Genomic DNA, 21,011 nt, shown 5'->3' with positions numbered 1-21,011 from the left:
CAAAAAAAAAAAAAAAAAAGAGTCATAGCTATTCTTTTCCATCTTACGTACAGGTATATATTAATATATGTTAATTCCCTGACTGACTAAGCAATGGGCCAAACTCATAAGAACAGATGTGTGAGGACCGTCAGTGACCATCCTAACCCAAGCCCTTATATACAGACAAACTTTTGAACAAAATCGGTAACCTTGGGGGTCTTGACACTCTAAATTTTGTTTTTAATTAACTATTTTTATTCCCTAAGCAATACCTGTTCATCGGAGAGAAAAATGGCATTACCTATACTAAACAAAAAAAAGGAAATAAAATGCTCAGAAACATTTACACATGTATGCAGACTCATACACACACACACTCGCACGCACAGGCTCGCACTGTGTCTAGGCCTGCCTTTTCACTTATTTGCATGTCCTGAACATATTTCCATGTCAGTAGACACTTATCTTCGTAGCGGTAACAGCACTAAATATTATTGTAGCATCTATTTTTACCATTATTTATTTAACTCATCATGTTTGAACTGTTAGGTTGTGTCTATCGTTTTCTGTAGTATAGACAATCTGATGACAAATGACCCATCCCCTAATGTTCAATATAAAAATATCAATTGTATAAGGAGATAAGGGGTATTTGGTTGAAATAAAACCAAGTGTGCCCCACCTTCTTCACATGTAATATGCTCTAAAAAGGCATGAATAATTAAATTAGCCCTTCTATTCTCCAGCACAGATCCTGAGCCCAGCGGTGGGTGCAGGTGCCTAGAGCCTCGGTCTGCTTTTCCGCCCGCCAGAAGGCAAAGGCCACTCAACTGCCACCTTAAGACACCCAGGATACTCCTCTCCTTTTTTATTAATAGAATAATGCTCAGGCTCAGTGCATGAGAGCAGTGCTCTCTGACTTTGCACTCATCAGAGTAACCTAGGTGGTTTGATTAAAAATACACATTCCCTGGCTGCGCTCCCAGAAACTGGACTTCAGTGGTTTAGTGGGGGTGTGCATAGGACAGGTGATTCTGAGGACCACGAGGGGTTAGGAATTTCCCCGTTAATTCTGGCCATGGGGAAGAGCAGACATCCAGCATTGTCTGCAGCATATTTTTTTTTCCTCTTTTGCAATGAATATTTGATGCTCAGCGGGATGAGCCCCAGGACGAGGCACACATCCAAGAAAAATCCATTCCTCTCCATCTTTTCCCCAGGATTGCCCTTTGGTGAAACTCTCCTCTGCCATTGCTTCACTTTCAATGGTTCATAGAACAAACCTCTTCTTAGTCTCTTTTGTTGTCTCTTATCTGTTCAGCAAACACCCACTGGGCAGGACCATCCTCCGGTAAGCCCTCGAGTGGGGCCGTTAGGCAGCCCTACTTCGTGGGGTGAGCACTGAAGGAACCGGGACCCCATAAGCCCGTGCTTTTGTGGGGGCTGCCCCCTCTCCCTTTGCAGGGTAACTGGCACCAGGCTGTTAAGCTGTGGATGGACAACCGCACAGCGCATTGCATGTGCATATTTCAGTACGTGGAGTTGGCCAGTGAAGTCAGCCGAGGTCGGCACAGTGTACAGCAGAGCGCGTGTCCGTGGGGAGGAAGGGTCGTCCCGCCTCCCCACCAGGCCAGTACTATTGCGCCTCCTCCTGCCCCACTCTGACTTTCGGGCGCCCAGGCGTCTCTGAGGGTCGCGCCCCGATACCCTCCTCCACCCCAAGGCTTCTTCTCCCAAAGGGCCGGGCGGTGGCCCAGGAGTGTCACAGCCCCTGTGGGCCCGGGAAATCTCAATTTCGTCATAGCTAACTAAGCCCGCCGCGTTCAGCTTTTCCCACCACCTGAAGGATCCCCTCTCTGTGCGTCCTTCCCGACTTCAGGCTGCAGAGAAAACCTGGGGGCGGGGATCGAGGAAGCCGCGCCCCGGGGCTCCCAGCGCAGTCCCTGGAGGAATCCTGTGGCCAACAAGAAGCTGTGCGAGCGGCCGGGCTCGGCGCCGACAACAGCAGGAGCAGCCGGGCCTGCCGCGAGCCTCCGCGTCCAGGTAGGGTCTCCGCGCCCCAATTCCATCCCGCCCTGCCATGGGCGCTCCCAGCAAGTGCGGGGTTTTCACCCGCCCCGGCGTTCGCGCCCACTCACGGTCTCCCTTGCCCCCCCGGAGATGCTCCCCGCGTTCTATTCCGCCCCACCATGGAGCACCCAGCAAACGTTGTGACCTCGCCCCACTGCGGTTTCCCCTCCCCGGGACGCTGCCCCTGCCCCCACCTGTGGCGCTCCGGGCATCTCTAAAGCCCCCAACCAGAGTCCTCTAACCCACCCGCGAGGCTCGCGCACCAGCAACGCGGCCCCACCCGCAGGGACCCCGCCCACCTGTGGCGGTACCCCCGCATCTGCGACCTCCCCCACCGCTAGCGCGGCCCCCACCAGCACCCCCCGCCAGCCTCTGTGCTTTCCCTGCCCTTTCCCTGCTCCTGCCCCAGCCGCGCCCCCGCCCCCGCAGCCCCTCCCGTGCTCTCGGGCCTCTTGTGCTCTCGGGCCCCGCCCGTCACCGCCCATTGGCGCTGGCGCCGGGCGGGGGTGCGGGCGGGGCAGCAGTTCGGAGTCCGGTGCGCGCGGGCGGGGTCCCCATTGCCTGCCACGCACCCGGACTAGCGACTCCCCTGGGCCTCCTCGCCATGGACGCGGACGACTCCCGGTCGCGCAAGGGCTCCTTGCGGAAGTTCCTGGAGCACCTCTCCGGGGCTGGCAAGGCCATCGGCGTGCTGACCAGCTGCGCGGATGCTCAAGGTGAGCGCCCCCCTCCAGGCGGCGAGGGAGGGAGGGACGGAGAGACCGAGAACAGGGCGAAGAGGATGGGGGGGCAGGGCAGAAGAGGGGGGGAGCGATGGGAGGACCCGGGGAAAGATGGGGAAGCGATGGGAAGAACCGGGGAGAAGAGCGGGGAAGCAATCGGGAGAACTGGGTCGAAGCTGGTGCCCCGGAGCCGCAGGGCAGGGGTACCTGCGGGGCAGCGTGAGCCGGCAAGGCAGCCCCTGGGTCCTTGCTGGGTGGCGCGGAGGAGGAAGGGACATGGTAGGAACCTCCATCCCGAAGATAGTGAGCTTTTCATCCCCTCCGGTTTATGTTTTAAATGGAGCCTGGCAGAGGGGCTCGCCTGGAGCGCCCTGGGGGGTCCTTCTGCCTCTGAGCTGTTGGACGGGGCCGGGCTTCCCCTCCGAAGCGAGGGTACAGCGCGATCACTTCCTAAGTGGCCCCCCGGCCCCCAACTCCGCCCCACACCACCACCCAGCATGTCGAGAAAGAAACGGCCGGGTCCCCGCGCGCCTCCTGTCGCCTTGTGCCCCGCGCGGTGTGGGCGGGGTCCCGGCTGCTGCAATGCAGGACGCGACAGGGGTGCTCTGGGTTCCCGCCTGGCGTCTCCGAGGCGGTCCGGCAGCCCCTCGAGTTTCCGCTGGAAGATTTACAAAAAGGGTTTCTTGCGCTCGCATGTGCTGTCACCTTCCGGCTGGTGACAAAACTGAAAACTAAAATGGGTCCCAGGCCCTCCCCGCCAGCCTCCGTGGACGGGAAGGACCAGAAAGCGGGAACTCCGGGACCCTAAGCGGCGCCGCGGCGGGGGCTCTGGGCTTCCCCTGCCCTGCAATGTGGAAACGGCTCTCCAGGAGGGGCCGGAGCCTGGGCCCACCACGCGGGCGCCCCGGGAGGACATTTAACATTGAAGAGCGGGAGGTGATGGAGAGTGCGCGCCCCAGGCCTGTGCCCGGGATCAGGAGGGTGAGGCCTTCTTGGCCAGGTAGCCTTGTTAAATCTATCTGAAAGTCACAGATAACTAAGTGTCAAGTCGTCACAGATATTTAAGTATCCTGAATGAGATGGCTACGGAAAACATGAAAACATCCTTATTGGTTAGGTGCATGATGCATCAAAAACATTGTTACCTGCACAGTGGCAGCACTGACATTTGTGGGCTTTTGAACGTGTGGAGGTTCAAAGTGTGGAGTGTTAAGAGTCCTTCAGTTACGACAGTGGTTTGATTTGAATGTTCTTTTCTTGGCGAATAAAGGCTATACATTAAATGTACCCAGGAAACTAGATAGGTGAACCCACACGAAGGACACAGGCCTGTGGGCTGCTCCAGGCACCATTAGGGCGTTGTGGGGACTGAGCCATGGGCTTCCCGCTCAGCCCCCTGAGAGCCGTGACAGCATCTCTGCTCTGCCTCACACTGGACCCGCTAGTTTCGTATTCTTGTTATGGTTCCGAGGCTACAAGCAGTTGGATTCTGAGAGTCACTCTCTGTCGTCCTCCTCCAGCTGCTTTCAAATGGGTCGCCTCTTTTTTTAGAACTGCTTTTTTAAGCAGTGATTTATGGGGTTAGTTGTAGTGCTGTCCTGAACTGCAGAGGGAGCGCATTGAGGAACCCGGGTTTTGATGCTGTGCACATCAACTGAGTCACCAGCCTAGGGCCCTGTCAGTCCCATTATTAAGCTCATTTCTTGCTCTTCTCATCGTTACTCGACGCCTTCAAAAAACGCAAACTCTTGCTTGCGGTCACTGGCTTAGTTTGGCAAATGGGTGTTTACCCTGGAAAGAGGGGCATTTTCTCCTCTGGACCGTCTAAGGCGCCCTTTGGTGACGTGGTCGGTTTCTGACCACTCTATTGTGTGGGCGTCCTTCCTGCTTCCACCTTCCCTTTCCGAACGCGTCCGCCTCCACGGCTTTAATTTTCCTTCTGTGTGTGTGTCACGCAGAGGTTATGACTATTGTGCCAGTGCCCTGGTTTTTTTTTTGTTTGTTTGTTTGTTTTTTTCTGCTGAGGGCCCCAAACTTGCTACATCTCAAAAGAAGCAATTGCATCCATTTGTTCGCGATGATCATAAACAGTGCGCTCTAAGGGAGACTAATTTGTTAACCCGTCTGCTGTGGGTAGAAAGACAGCGGTGGCCGCGGAACCAGGGCTCTGCCTCTTGGGAACCTGCACAACCGTCCTGCTTTCTTTCTTCAATATCCAGTAGGGGGTTAATTTTAATAAGCCCTTGAAACCAACAAAGCAGGAAAGTGCAAAGACATTGAGTTGTGAGATTTAAAATGACAACCAGCAGCCTCTCATTCTTCCTTCATTGGGGGTTGCTGCTTCGTTTTGGGGCTGCAGGGTATGTTTGGCAGCCGCATCGGCCCTTTGTGCTGTGTGAGTCATGAATTGAGATAGTTCTTTACTAAGTGCTTTGTGCGGTAGGTATGAAAATGGGGAAAGAGGGAGCACTGTCGGGGTGGAGAGGCGTGGAGAGACTCTGTGATACACAGCGGGTCCTTTTCTTCTGGGGTCCTGGTTTTAAATCTTTTCTTTTTTTTTTTTTCTTTTTTCTTTTTTCTTTTTTTTTTTTTTTGAGACGGAGTCTCGCTCTGTCGCCCAGGCTGGAGTGAGGTGGCACGATCTCGGCTCACTGCAAGCTCCGCCGCCTCCCGGGTTCACGCCATTCTCCTGCCTCAGCCTCCCTAAAAGCTGGGACTACAGGCGCCGCCACTACGCCCGGCTAATTTTTTTGTGCTTTTAGTAGAGAGGGGGTTTCACCGTGTTCGCCAGGATGGTCTTGATCTCCTGACCTCGTGATCCGCCCGCCTCGGCCTCCTAAAGTGCTGGGATTACAGGAGTGAGCCACCGCGCCTGGCTTCTTTTTTTTTTTTTTTTCTAGAAGCTTGAAAGATCGTTTTTGTGTCTTCATTAAAAGATCGAAGACTGTGGGCCAGACCCAAACTAATTCCATTGGCATCAGAGAGAAGGATTCTTTACATATTTATCTATAGGCATACTTGATTTTTTTTTTTTTTGGCTGAATTATCATCTGGTTAGTCAAATCATACATTAGAGGAGTAATATTAAAAATTAAAAAATAAAATATGTATCTGTAAACCTATCCCTTTTCCATTCCATTTGTCTCTGTGTAATTTTAGAACCTTGAGCCATGATGTACATAGAATTTATGTTCTTTTAATATCTTGCTACTTCATTGTTTTAATGTTTAATCTCTGGGTTGATGTATCACAGGTTACTTGACCATTTCTTACAGGTGTTTGGGTTGGTTTGTTTTTTTCCTTTAATGCAAATTTGACTGTTTGGCTGGTAGTTTTAGCAGGATTTAAGGCAGAGCCTCAGTTAGGGGCGTGGATCCATCTATGGTCCCTAGTTTGAGGAGGGAGGTGGCAATCTGCCCTTTCTTCTAAAATTGATATGTTCAATCACAACGGACATTTACTTGATTTTGAGCACTTGGGACTCCCCTGGGGTTCACTGGTATTGCAAGGTCAGGACTGGGGATCTCCTGCTGGAGAGGCCCCCAGCGTGCCCAGCGCAGGGTCCTGAGCATGTTTCTGCAGGACAGAAGCCCTGCACTTTGTCCAAACTCCAGCAGCCCTCACTCTGGGAAGAACTGGCTGCTCCAGGAATGAGGTCTATGCTCTGAAGCCCACAGTAAGCAGACCAGCAAAGGTCAGCACAGACGACCTTACATGAATCATTCATTTAACAAGCATTCATGGAATACACACTCAGTGCAGTTGGAACTTAGAGTGGAAGGCCATCAGCTCACTGTTGTCTGAGCAGAGCTTAGTCTCTGGCTCCTTGTTGTAGTCTCCGCTCCTAGGAGGTGCACAGTGAGTGTTGGGGAACCCTCCACAGGCACAGTTGCCAAACAAGGACCCCTCCCAAGGGCATCAGCCCTGGGCCCTGAGCTCTGAAGAGGAGGAAGGCATTCCTAGGGCCGACTTCCCTTCTGGATACTGAGCTCTGCACAGAGAGAAACTCTTCCACATTCACTGCAGTAAAGTTCATAAAACAAATAACACTTTAGAGACTGGGGCCTGCATTCCCCAGAATTTCCATGGCCACAGGTGGTGGCTGCACCGTGCGACTGGAGTCTGCATTCCCCAGAATTTCTGTGGCTGCAGGTGGTGTCTGCATCATGCAACTGGTGTCTATGTTCCCTGGAATTTCCGTGGCCATAGGTGGTGGCTGTACCATGTGAATGAGGGTCTGTGTTCCCTGGAATTTCCATGGCCATAGACGGTGGCTGTACCATGTGTCTGAGGGTCTGCAGTCCCTGGAATTTCTGTGGCCGCAGATGGTAACTGTACCATGTGACTGAGGGTATGCATTCCCTGGAATTTCTGTGGTCGTAGATGGTGGCTGTACCATGCAACTGGGGCCTACATTCCCTGGAAATTCCGTGGCCACAGGCGGTGGCTGCACCATGCTCAGGTCCTGTCTCAGGAGTTGGTGCCATTCTCTCTGTTACTCCCTCACCTGACACAGAGCAGCAGTTCCTGGCCTTATCACTCCCAGGAAACACACCGGCATCTGTTTGGGATCCTTGTTTTATTTCCCCATCATCTTTGTCATCAAAGGGAAATTCACATCCCTATGAAGCTGAAAATGGTGTGGGGCCCCCTGGTGGTCTTTCCAAGGCATTATCAGCAGGTAAACTAGACCTTATGGGCCAGTGTACCTGAAATGAAAACAGAAAGGTAAGTCGTGTCACTAAGCTTTACTGGGAGATTCAGGGTCTTTGTCAGTGACAGAATCATCCAAAGTAAGTTGTTTGTTCACTGCAGATTGACACGGTTAGCTGTGTCAGGATTAAACTTACCCAGTGTGGACAGAGTGTAGCCTAATCCTCACAGAAGGGTGTCAAGTACGTTGAAGAACAGCTGCCGAGCCTGCTATTGTCGGGAGAGGGGCAGGTGCGGCTCTGGCTTAGCCCAGTGCTGAAGGAGGCCGGGCTCACGTCACTCACGTCAGGCCGTTCGTGTGAGCAAGCTGGATTTTTAGCACGCTGGGACGATAAAGTACAAACATCTATTTTTAACTTGTGGGTGACCTTCTTCTGTACTGCTTGAGTCTCTGTGGACCTTTCTCTGTTTCCTTCCTAAGGAGTCTGTGCCAGGGTCCCAGGCGTTCTCTGGGCTGTACCTCTGCACGTGCCCACTCGGGAGCCTCCTCCTGGTGGCTGTGGGACTGGGCTGGGCCCACACTGTCAGCATCGTCCAGGGTAAGCAAGCCCGTCCCTCTGCACCTCAGTGTCCCCAGCTGCTGAACAGGGCTAATCAACTGACCGTCAGGATTAATGGGGTTCAGATGCGCTCATCTCATAGCCCTGCTTGGTAAACAGCCACTTCCACTCTATCCTCCAAAGTGCTACTCTAGACTTTTTCTTTACCTCCATTTAGCCAGGGGATTCGAGGTGACAGTGACTATCAAGAGGGACGTACAGAGGAAATCAGTGGAAGAGAGTTCGAGGAGCAGCCATGGGCGCAGGGAACACAGTGCGGGGAGCACGGGTGCAGGGAGCATAGGCATGGGGAGGATAGATAGGTGTGGGCAGCGTGGGTGTGGGGAGGGTGGGTGTGGGGAGCACGGGTGTCAGGAGCACAGGGGTGGGGAGCACGGGTGTGGGGAGCATGGGTGTGGGGAGCACGGGGGCCGGGAGCACAGGGTATGGAGAGCATGTGTGTGCTTGCTCTGCTCTGACAGATGCTGCCGAGCACGTACTCTGTGCTCAGATGAGTCAGAGCCTCAATGCCTCTTTTTTTAAAAAAATCTTTCTTTTTTTAAAGATAGGACTTCCCTCTTCCTGGTGGCCCCTTTTAGTCGATACTCTTTTAAGCCTGCTTCTCCACAGGAAAGCTAGGAAGGATGGCCTCTGTAGGTTCCAGTCTGGGCATATCTGGAAGAATGGCCTGTTTTAGGGTTGAGTCTGGAGTATCTGGGGACATCTTTGAACCTCTGCTCAGAGTCCCAGAGCCACCTGTAGAGGCTCCCCAAATGTCTGCTGGGACTTTCCCTACTGCTCGGGGATGATGAAGAGCAGAACCTCACCCTGTCACGACCTCTGGGGTCCTCCTTCCTGGAGGGCAGTGCTTTGGTGGCCAGTGTGTGTAGTAGGCTGGGCTGGCACCTTCAGGCTATGCTCTGCAGTGGGGGCTCGTGACATGTGACATTCTTCTGCTCTGCATCGGGACTGGTGACGTGGGGCATCGTCATGCACTGTGGACCACACGGGATGCACAAGAGCCAGACAACTCCTGGAATTCGGAGCCTGGCTCTGTCTCAGGTCACCCACATGTCTGTGGCACTTCTGGGGGATTGTGGGGACCTTACGAGTCTGTGTCCCCACCCTCACTGGCTGGACACCTGTGCCGGGCTGGAGCTTTATGTGTCACCACCCCGTTTCGAGTTGTGTGAATATTTATTTTCATTACCTACTCTCATAAGCTTTCCTTTTTTAAAAAAAAATCAGAGACAGACTTTGAAGTCCCCTGGCCCCACCCTCTGTGGACCTAATGGTATTGAAGAAATTATGGCTTCAATTATGTGTAATAACTGGGGTTCCTTTAAAAGTCATGTAAAGGAACAAGGGGGAGTGGCCATTTCAAGCGGTACATCGTACTGGATTCTTAAGTGAACATTATCAGGCTTTCAACACATTTTCTCTTTTTATTGACTTTGGAGAATATAATGGATGCTCAGAAGCTGTTGGAATTTAGTAACAGGAAGTCATCCTTAAGGAACTCTTTAAGCAAGGGGACAGTTGGAGTAAATGTAAGTGATGAACACACACTTATTCCAAATCAGAGAAATAAAAACATCAACTGTGCTGGGGTTGAAACTTGGTTGCTAGTGTGTCTTTCCTGCCCACAGTGACTGTGGCAGTGCTGTGGGCAGGAAATTCTGGAAAGAAGACTTGGTGCCAGTGGTAGTTTTTGTGACGATTCATTTGCTTTCAGCTCAAGTGACTATAGTCTTGCAAATGGCTAGGTCTCCACCAATGGACCACGACATTGACATAGGACAAATGAGAAATGGCCCTTGGGTTTTTAACAACTATTATTTTTAATGGACACGTTATGGTACATATCCATGGGATACAGTGTGATATTTCAATACATGTTTATCATGTGTAATTAGCAAATTAGGGTAATTAGCATGTCCATCTTCTCAAACATTTGTGATTTCTGAATGCTGGGAATATTTAAAATCCTCTCTTCTAGCTGCTTGAAAATATACAATAAATTATAAACTATAGTCACCCTACAAGGCTATAGCACACTAAACCTCATTTTTACTATCTAGATGTAATTTTGGATCCATTAGCCAACCTCTCCCTTTCTGCCTTCCCGCCGCCCTTTCCTGTCTCTAGATTCCACTGTTCTACCTTCAGAGGGTAGAATATCATTTTCCTTATAGAGATCTTTAACCCTCTTGGTTAGACTTCTTCTGAGGTATTTTAATTTTTATTTGATATTTTTGTAGCTAAATTGGATTGCTTTCTTGATTTCTTTTTCCACTGGCTCATTGTTAGTCTATAGAAATGCTACTGATTTTTATATGTTGATTTTGTATTCTGTAACTTTACTGAATTTGTTTATCGGTTCAAAGAGATTTTTGCTGGAGTCCTTTTTTTAAAAAAAGAAAATATAAGAGCATATTGTCTGAAAACAGACAATTAGAGTTCCTCCGTTCCACTTTGGGTGCCCTTGATTTCTTTCTCTTGCCTAACTGCTCTTGACTAGGACGTTCAGTGCTGTGTTGGATAGGAGTGGCACAAGTGGGCGTCCTTGTCTTGTTACAGATGTCAGAGAAAAAGCTCTTAGTGTTTCCCCATTCACCATTATGTTAGCTGTGGGTTTGTCACATATGGCCTTTATTGTGTTGAGGTATGTTTCCTTCAGTGCCTAGTTTGTTGAGAGTTTTTATCATGAAGCAGCGTTGAATTTTATCAAATGCTTTTTCTGTATCTATCGAAATGATACTGTTTTTGTCCTTAATTCTGTTGATGTGATGTAGTGTGTCTGTTGATTTGTGTTTATTGAGCAATCCTTGCATCCTGGGGTAAATCCCACTTGATCATGGTGTATAATCTTTTTGATTTGCTGTTGGATTCAGTTTGTTAGTATTTTGTTGAGGATTTTTACATCTGTGTTCATCAGGGGTAGTGACGTATAGTTTTCTCTTTTTATTGTGTCTTTGTCTTATTTTGGTATCAGGGTAATGCTGGCCTTGAAGAATGAACTTGGCAGAATTCCCTCCTCTTCAATATTTTTGGAATAGTTTGAGAAGGATTGAAATAAAAATGTGTAGAATTCAGCTGTGAAGCCACCTAGTTCTGGGATTTTCTTTGTTGGGAGACTTTTTATTATTACATAGTCATACATGTTACTCATTATTGGTCTGTTTAGGATTTCCATTTCTTCTTGGTTTCATCTTGGTAAGTTGTACATGTCCAGGAATTTATCCATTTCCTCTAGGTTTTCCAATCTGTTGACATGCAGTTGTTTTTTTTTATTTTTTCTTGAGTCGGAGTCTCGCTCTGTCGCCCAGGCTGGAGTGCAGTGGCCGGATCTCAGCTCACTGCAAGCTCTGCCTCCCAGGTTCATGCCATTCTCCTGCCTCAGCCTCCCGAGTGGCTGGGACTACAGGCGCCCGCCACCTCACCCGGCTAGTTTTTTGTATTATTTTAGTAGAGACGGGGTTTCACCGTGTTCGCCAGGATGGTCTCGATCTCCTGACCTTGTGATCCGCCCGTCTCGGCCTCCCAAAGTGCTGGGATTACAGGCTTGAGCCACCGCGCCCGGCCAACATACAGTTGTTAAAAGTAGTCTCTAATGATCCCTTGTATTTCTGTGGTATCAAATGTAATTCTCCTTTTCTGTTTCTAATTTTATTTATTTGGGATTTCTTTCTTTTTCTTAGTGTAGCTAATGGTTTGTCTATTTTATTTATCTTTTCAAAAAACCAACATTTTTTTTCTTCATCTTTCATATTTGTTAGTTTCAATATTATTTACTTCCTCTTTGATATTTGTTATTTCTTTTCTTCTACCACTTTTGGATTTGATTTGTTCTTGCTCTTCTAGCTCATTGCAGTTCATTGTTAGGTTGTTTATTTTAAATGTGTTTTTTAAATGTAGTTTATTGTTATAAACTTTCCTCTTAATACTGCTTTTGCTGTATACCATAGGCTTTGATATGTTGTGTTTCTGTTTTCAATTATTTCAAGAAATTTTTTAATTTCCTTCTTAATTTCTTCATTGACCCATTGGCTATTCAAGGGCATATTGTTTAATTTCTATGTATTTATACAGTTTTGAAAGTTCTCCTTGTTGTTGATTTGTTTTCTGTTTGTTTGTTTGTTTATTAAACTTTATGTTCTAGGGTACATGTGCACAATGTGCAGGTTTGTTTACATATGTATACATGTTCCAAGTTGGCGTGCTGCACCCATTAACTCGTCATTTACATTTGGTATATCTCGTAATGCTATCCTTTCCCCCTCCCCTCACCCCACAACAGGCCCCGGTGTGTGATGTTCCCCTTCCTGTGTCCAAGTGATCTCACTATTCATTTCCCACCTATGAGTGAGAACATGCGGTGTTTGGTTTTCTGTCCTTGTGATAGTTTGCTGAGAATGATGGTTTCCAGCTGTATCCATGTCCCTACAAAGGACATGAACTCATCCTTTTTTATGGCTGCATAGTATGCCATGGTGTATATGTGCCACATTTTCTTAATCCAGTCTGCCATTGATGGACATTTGGGTTGGTTCCAAGTCTTTGCTATTGTGAATAGTGCCGCAATAAACATACGTGTGCATGTGTCTTTATAGCAGCATGATTTATAATCCTTTTGGTATATACCCAGTAATGGGATTGCGGGGTCAAATGGTATTTCTAGTTCTAGATCCTTGAGGAATAGCCACACTGTCTTCCACAATGGTTGAACTAGTTGACAGTCCCACCAACAGTGTAAAAGTGTTCCCATTTCTCCACATCCTCTCCAGCACCTGTTGTTTCCTGACTTTGTAATGATCGCCATTCTAACTGGTGTGAGATGGTATCTCATTGTGGTTTTGATTTGCATTTCTCTGATGGCGAGTGATTATGAGCATTTTTTTCATGTGTCTATTGGCTGCATAAATGTCTTCTTTTGAGAAGTACTGTTCCTTGTTGTTGATAGATAGCTTTATTCTGTTACAGTCTGAGAATATCCTAGGTGTTATTTCAATTAAAAAAAAATGAATTGAGACTTCTTTTGTAGCCTAGCATGGGGTTGATTCTAGAGAATGTTCCATGTGCTGAGAAGAATGTGCATTCTGTAGCTGTTGGATGAAACGTTCTGTAAATGTCTGTTAGGTCCATTTGGTCTACACTGTACTTTCAACTTGATATTTTGTTGTTATTTTCTGTCTAGATCATCTCCAGTGCTGACAGTGGGGTTTTGAAGCCCCTACTATTGTTGTGTTTGTCTCTCTCTATATATATAGATATAGATATAGATATATGTGTGTGTGTATATATATGTGTTTGTATATATATATATTTGAGATGGAGTTTTGCTCTTGTTTCCTAGGCTGGAGTGCAGAGGTGCAATCTCAACTCATTGCAACCTCCACCTCCCGAGTTCAAGTGATTCTCCTGCCTCAGCCTCCCAAGTAGCTGGGACTACAGGCATGTGCCACCATGCTGGGCTCATTTTTTGTATTAGTAGAGACAGGGTTTCACCATGTTGGCCAGGCTGGTCTTGAACTGCTGACCTCAGGTGATCCACCTGCCTCCACCCCCCAAAGTGCTGGGATTACAGGCGTGAGGCACCACACCAGACCTCTCTCTCTATTTAGATCTACTAATATTTGCTTTATATATCTGGGTGCTTTGTTTTTGGGTGCCCGTATACTCGTAATTGTTATATCCTCTTGCTATGTTGATCTCTTTATTACATAATTACCTTTTTGTCTCCTTTTTACAGTTTTTGACTTAAATTGTGATTGGTCTGAGATAAATATAGCTACTCTTGCTCACTTTTGAGGTCCATTAATGTGGAACATGTTTTTCCATCCCTTCATGTTTAGTCTATGTGTGTCTTTACGGCTGAAGTGAGTTTTTTGTAGGCAGCATATAGTTGGTTTTTCTTGTTTTAAATCCACTTAGCCCGTCCATATCTTTTAATTGGGAAGCTTGGGGTTATTTTGCTATTGATACCACAGTCCAGATGTTAAGATTTTCTCACTTAAGTTATTTGTACACAAATTAATATGAAGAGGAAGTAGAGTTTTTCTTTTGTCCTTTTGAAGATAGTAATACATTATTTTGATTTCATGCAAGTGAGGGACTCACCATGCCTGTTGGAATTTTAGAATTTCTTTCCTGTTATTAGGAACAGCAATGATCTGTAATGGGTTCCTGGAATCATCCAGTGATGGTCTGAATATCTCAAAAGTTTCCTTTCATGTCTCATTTCCTCTTTCTTCCCTAATAGCCATGCACCCAGGGCAGGAGTTGGCCTTACATTTCCTTGGTTTCTTGATGATTTCTTAGGTTTAGTGTTTGACACAGTTCAGATTCTGGATAAAATCAGCCCTTCTGGGAAGTGTGTAAGTCAAACAAGGACTTTCTGGTGGCGTTATACAGGTTTCCATGCCCCATGAGTACAGGAATAGCTCCCTGGGGAAGGAGTATGGGCACATGATGGCAGGGAGCCATTCTTGGATGGTCCCATCGTTCTGCAGGAATTCTCATGCAGGGAGAAGAAGCACGTGGTGACTGAGCTGGTAGGGATTCTGCTGATAGTTTTGATCGTTATAATTTGCTCCTGAAAGGTGATGTGGAGTGAAGTGCAATATTTAGAATGCTGACATTCCTTAAAACAAAGATATAGAAAAAATCTTATAATTGCAGGTGCCTTGTAGTTTTCAGCTGCTCTCATGTGGATCCTTTTTCGTCCTTCTGAAATGCTTTCCCAGGAGAGAGCATTGTTCTCTTTATATAGATGAGGAGCCTGGGTTTCAAATGGTTAAGAATTCATCACAGGCATTGGAATCTTTGGTTTCCTGAAACATTTTCTATTCAAGTATAGACCGCATGGCCTCTAAAGGCTGGCTCACTCTTTTTTTTGTTTTGTTTTGTTTTTTGAGACGGAGGCTCACTGTGTTGCCCAGGCTGGAGTGCGGTGGCCAGATCTCAGCTCACTGTAAGCTCCGCCTTCCGGGTTTATGCCGTTCTCCTGCCTCAGCCTCCCAAGTAGCTGGGACTACAGGCGCCCGCCACCTCACCCGGCTAGTTTTTTGTATTTTATTTAGTGGAAATGGAGTTTCACCATGTTAGCCAGGATGATCTTGATCTCTTGACCTCGTGATCCACCCATCTCGGCCTCCCAAAGTGCTGGGATTACAGGTTTGAGCCACTGCGCCCGGCTGACTCAATCTTAACACCACGATTGGGGATCCAGCCTCACCTCTGGAGTGGGTGGCAGGAACTCCACAGCCATCCTGGGTGCTCTGGGGTGGGGTGGCTGAGCTGTGGCAGCCCCTCCCAGCTGAGCAGCAAGGCCTGGGAAAGCTCATTCCATTCCCCTTGGTTCTAACCAGGTAGAGGTTTACACTGCACATTTCCTTAGCTGGAAACCTTTTGAACTTTACATTTAACATCTAATCTGTGATCCAGGGGGTAGATACATGGGTAGTCACTGTACAATTCCTACATTTTTTGTATATTAAAGTTTTTTTATGTGTCATGGATGACAAAAGAAATGCAACCCCTTTGAGTTAGTTTTTCTGTATAGCATCTTCTAGAATCAGGAGGCTGGCCAGGGTTTAGTTTCATCAGAAATCTTTTTTTTTTTTTTTTTTTTTTTGAGATGGAGTCTCGCTCTGCTGCCCAGGCTGGAGTGCAGTGGCCGGATCTCAGCTCACTGCAAGCTCCGGCCCCCGGGTTCCCACCATTCTCCTGCCTCAGCCTCCTGAATAGTTGGGACTACAGGCGCCCGCCACCTCGCCCGGGTAGTTTTTTTTATTTTTTTATTTTTTAGTAGAGATGGGGTTTCACCGGGTTAGCCAGGATGGTCTCGATCTCCTGACCTCGTGATCCGCCTGTCTCGGCCTCCCAAAGTGCTGGGATGACAGGCTTGAGCCACCGCGCCCGGCTTCATCAGAAATCTTAATCTTTCTGGTCAAGAGACGGCATTATTAAACTCTTGGTTGTGTGGTTTCCGGGAAAGAAATATTCTAAATGAGTTCCAGGAATCACCTCTGTGGCCTTTCTACAGGAAAAGTGATCACTCTTGAAGCTTCACTGTCACTAACAAGAATGATTGTGATGGTTTCTAAGCAGTCTCCGGCCAATCTTGAGTTCTTTTATGCAGAGTGCTTTTATTCCAAGTGAGGTGCCCTTCTGTTTAATGGTGACCTCCAGTTACTACAGGGATTGCAGCCGCATTTGATGGACGTGAACCTGCTCATCTCTGGCTCCCCAGCTTCACCTCCGGGGTGGGTGGAAGGAGCTCCACAGCCATCCTGAGTGCTCTGGGGTGGGAAGTCCCTAGTGGGAGAGGACGGTGCATGGCCGGGACGTTCCTGTCCCATGTTCCACACTGGTGTGTGCTCCTCTCTGCCTTGTTTCCTCCGTTCGTGCGTCTGTGGCATTTCCTCCCTTCGTGCGTCTGTGGCCTATTTTCTCCGTGCGTGCCTCAGTGGCGCGTTTCCTCCATTTGTGCGTCTCTGGCCTGTTTTCTCCAAGCGTGCCTCTGTCGCCTTTCCTCCATCCATGCGTCTGTGGCATTTCTTCCGTCCGCGCGTCAGTGGCGTTTCCTTCCTCCGTGCGTCTATGGCGTTTTCTCCATGTGTGCGTCTGTGGCGCTTTTCCTCCCTCCATGCGTCTGTGGCTCTTTTCTTCCCTCCGTGCGTCTGTGGTCTGTTTCCTTCGTCCATGCGTCTGTGGTGTTTTCTCCGTCTGTGGATCTGTGACGTTTCCTCTGTGAGTCTGTGACCTGTTTTCTCCGTCCACGCTGAAGGCCGTCGCTTCTCTCTAGTCACCACTTACTGATCGCTCCCTGTGTGCTGAGCCTGTGTCAGGCGTGTGGCGTGTGTCATCTGTGTGGCAGGGGTTTGCGTGACACACAGGGACACATGCTTGGGGAGCCGTAGTGATGGGGTCATAGCCACGCAGCTCAGCCCTCGGTCTGAGGGGCTTGGTGCCCATCCAGCTCTTCCCGAAGCAGCCTCGGGGCAGATCCTAGCTCTGCTTTCTCTCCTCCAGGCACCTCATGAAGTAAATTAAGCAAATCTAATGTAGGAAACAGTTGTGAAATGAGACCTGGTTTCGGGTGTGTGTGGTCATTTCTCTTTACATGTTTACTTCATGTACCCCAAATGATATACTTTTCCACCTGGTATAACAATTAATTACCAGCCATTACTGGTACAAAATTCCATAAAGGATATTTGAGGAGGGCATAGCCTCAAAAACATGCTTTATTTTCACAGCTGTGATTTACATGATAAAACTGTCAGGACTGTGACTTTCTTTTGTTATCTTATTTTTATTTTTAGACCCTTGAGAGAAAGTTATTTGGTGATTACTTATAATTGTGAAAATAATCTAATGGTTAGAGAATCTCATTAGAACAAGTATTATATTTTCTGTTCCTTATGTCAATGAAATCATCTTAATCCAGGCTGATGTTGGCAGGAGTGGTCACGTTTAAAACAGGTAAGATGTTTATGTGATGTGTGGACCTTCCCCATATCGTCTCTGGAACATTCCAGAACTTCCATCTCAATTCTCACTTGTTGACACCCTACCTTGTTTTGTGATTATTCTTGTTTGCATCAGAATTTTGAATCCACATACCTGAGATGATACCTACGTATGCATGTACACATGCATGTGTGTGCATGTGTGTATGTGCGTGTACGCGTGTCCATGCGCTGGTGTATATGCATGTATGTGTGCATGCGTACGTGTGTATATGTGTTTGTGTATGTGCGTATATGCGTGTGTATGCATGTATGTGCATATGTGTGCGTACATATGTAGGTATGCACACGTGTACATGTGCATGCACGTGTGCATGTGCATACATGTGTATGTGTGTGCACATATGCACATGCGTGTGTGCATGTTTAGGTATGTGTATGCATGTGTATGCATGTGTGTGCACACAGATATACCTTTTCCTTTCATAGAGGCTGTTTTGAGTATTGCTGTTAGGCAGTGACAACTTTCCGTTTCCTCAGTCAGAAAATGGGTAGCTCATTATTAATAAAGATGAGCATTCAATATCAGGAATCCCTAAAGACAATTGAAATTGTCATATTAAATCAATAAATTCCAAAACAAAGATAGTGTTCTGTACTATGTGTTCACATTGAACTTTCTTATAAAAATTGGTGTGAATGTTTCCCACTTATTGGAAATCACATGACTAGTTTAAGCGAAAACGTGGAATATTAATTCTGTCTTCAGATGACTTTTGCATATTTATGATTGATCTGTTCTGCTGTTCTGGAAGCTCTGAAAGCCACTCTGTCTTACCCTAGCTGGTGCCACGGTTGTGAGAATTCAGGGAAACAAGATGTCTGCCAGTTTAAGTATTGTAGATCTCAAGCTGCCTCTTTTCTGCACCATAAACCAACCTTAAACAAATACACAGTGTGACTTGCAGTGGATTCTGTCAGTTTTATTTTCTGTGGCTGAATCATCACTCTACATTGTGAATTAATGTTATTTTTCAGATCGTCTTCATAACACAGGGAGGTTCTCCAGTGTTGAGTGCAGGTTCAGTGAAAACACTAACACTGTTACTACGGACTTAAACAGACTTGTTTTCTGAGTTGACAACCCTGGAGTCAGGCATTCAGTGTCCACCCATCACTTCACTTGGTTCCGAGTTCTCAGTCCCCTCCCGCTCTCCTCCCCCTGCACTGTTATTTCTGTCTTATCTTCTTTTTGACTCATAGGCCCTCAGCAGATGGTGTGTTGGGGGCAGGTGTCTGCTGTGAATCTTCGATAACCTTGGGAGAGAACTTTTTCTTTGGAGCAAGACCCCTCTCAATAAACTTTCAGTAGCCCTAGTATCATCTGTTGTGTGAACTACTTGTGGAAAATGTTCAGTATTTTTCCTTGGATTTTGGCCGATCTTTCTCCACCTGCCAGTTTCGTCTCGGTTTGCCATGTCTGTACCTCAGCAACCCCGTTCCAGCCCCGGCTCCGTGTGAAGTAATTGAAGCAGAGCTCTGCAGATGAGTGTGTGTCGCCCCCCGAGTTCCCTTCCTGGCCTCTGAGTGTGGGTTGTGTTTTGTTCCGAGGGATGACCCTGAGGCTCCTGGCCCCTGTTTTGGAGCATCCCACACCAAAGTGGGTGTAAAATGAAAAATGGATGTGTGCTGTATTATTATAATTCATAGAACGGATGATAAAAATGCTTGAATCTGAACAGCAGCTGAAAATGAGGACATGGTACCAGTTTGGATGTTGGATGACCTTTTTGAAAAAAGCTTTCATCACACTTTAGAAACCGTGCGTGTACTGTTTTACATTTCATACTTAGAATCTGTACAGTGTGTGTTGCATGAATGTGTTGTATGAGTGTGTTGTGTTGTATGTGAGTTGCATGGGTTGTATGTGTGTTGTGTGTGTATATTGTGTTGAGCTGCATTGATTGTATGTTTGAGTGTTGTGTGTTGTATGAGTGTGTCATACGTGTGTTTGTGAGTTGCATGTGTTGTGTTGTATGAGTGTTGTGTGTTGTGAGTGCATTCTACATGTATTTGTGTTGAGTTGCATGTGTTGTGTGTATGTTGTATGTGTTATATGTTGCATGAGAGTGTTGTACGTGCATGTTGTGTTGTGCGTGAGTTGCATGTGTTGTATGAGTGTGTTGTATGTGTATGTTGTGTTGTGAGTTGCATGTATTGTGTGTATGTTGTATGAGTGTTGTGTTGTATGAGTGTGTTGTACGTGAATGTTGCATTGAGTTGCGTGTGTTGTGTATGTTGTACGTGCATGTTGTGTTGAACATGAGTTGCATGTGTTGTACGTGAGCTGTATGAGTGTGTTGTTTGTGTATGTTGTGAGTTGTATGTATCGTGTGTACGTTGTGTGAGTGTTGTGTGTGCATGTTATGTTGTGAGTTGCGTGTGTTGTGTGTTGTATGAGTGTTGTGTGTTGTATGAGCATGTTGCATGTGCATGTTGTATATGAGTTGTGTGTTGTGTATGTATGAGTGCTGTACGAGTGCATTGTAGGTGCGTGTTGTATTGTATGTGAGTTACGTGTGTTGTATGTGTGTATGAGTGTGTTGTACTTACATGTGTTGAGTTGCATGTATTGGTTATGTGTTGCATGAGTGTGTTATAAATGCATATTGTGTTGTGAGTTGCATGTATTGGGTATGTGTTGATAGGTTGTGTGTGTTTGTGTGCATTGTGTGTTGTGAGTGTTGTATAAGCGCATTGTACATGCGTGTTGTGTTGTTTGTGAGTTGCATGTTGTCAGTGTGTGCCGTGTGAGAGGCGGAGCATCCACATGACTGCTCCTCAGTGAGTCCTGCCTTGCAGCCCCTTCCGAGCTTGTATCCTCCCGAGCAGCCTAGAAGCAGCAGCACGTTTGCCTCTGCCCCTCCCCAGGAGGCCTCAGCCAGATCCTGCGCTCAGCCCGCTGCTGGGCGGCCTCTCTTGTCTCTCTTGTCTCTCTTGTCGTCTTCCTGCGCCTCCTCCTTCTCGGGACCTGCATCCTTCTTCTGTGCTCCCTGGCAAACCACACCTGGGATGTGGGAGTTCAGGCTCTCCCCAAAGCCGTTTGTTCCTCTCTGAAGAGCGCCCCCCTTGACTGGCCGTGAGCAGCTGGAGTGGATTGCAGGGAAGGGATGTGGGTGTTCCTGTAGAGACGCCGGGGTCTTACCTGGGGAGAACGGAGCCTGCGCTGGGCAGCCCGCCCTCCTGAGGAAGGGGACGGGGTGGGAGGAGCCTCTCCTGGACAAGGGGCCCACCTCCTGCCCTCCTTCCCTCTATCCCAGTCTGTTGTGAGGGAGGGCGGAGCCCAAGGTGATTTCTATGCAGATCTTCAATTATCCAGCCTGTGAAACAAATACTTCTGTTTTTAAGATCAGAGGAAATCTCCTTTTGTTTGTCTGCCTTTTATTTTATTTTTATTTTTTAAATTTTTATTTATTTATTTATTTTTGAGACGGAGTCTCGCTCTGTCA

The 21,011-nt window shown here is 47.5% G+C and overlaps 1 protein-coding gene across 3 annotated transcripts in view; it reads left to right on the top strand.

Annotated features, from left to right (window-relative positions):
- The first annotated feature begins 2,587 nt into the window (after positions 1-2,587).
- Positions 2,588-21,011, top strand: part of LOC113220340 — a 158,060-nt gene continuing 139,636 nt past the window's right edge. For all 3 annotated transcript variants that reach the window (XM_026449275.1, XM_026449273.1, XM_026449274.1), the window contains exon 1: positions 2,588-2,768. In XM_026449275.1, coding sequence (XP_026305060.1) covers positions 2,657-2,768 — 112 coding nt within the window. In that variant the 5' untranslated portion in view covers positions 2,588-2,656. The remainder of the gene's footprint in view (positions 2,769-21,011) is intronic.

This window comes from Piliocolobus tephrosceles, chromosome 10 (genome assembly GCF_002776525.5).
Source record: "Piliocolobus tephrosceles isolate RC106 chromosome 10, ASM277652v3, whole genome shotgun sequence".
Lineage (NCBI taxonomy): Eukaryota > Metazoa > Chordata > Mammalia > Primates > Cercopithecidae > Piliocolobus > Piliocolobus tephrosceles.
The sequence above is the reverse complement of the archived record's forward strand: the minus strand, read 5'-3'. Positions and strand labels throughout refer to the sequence as shown.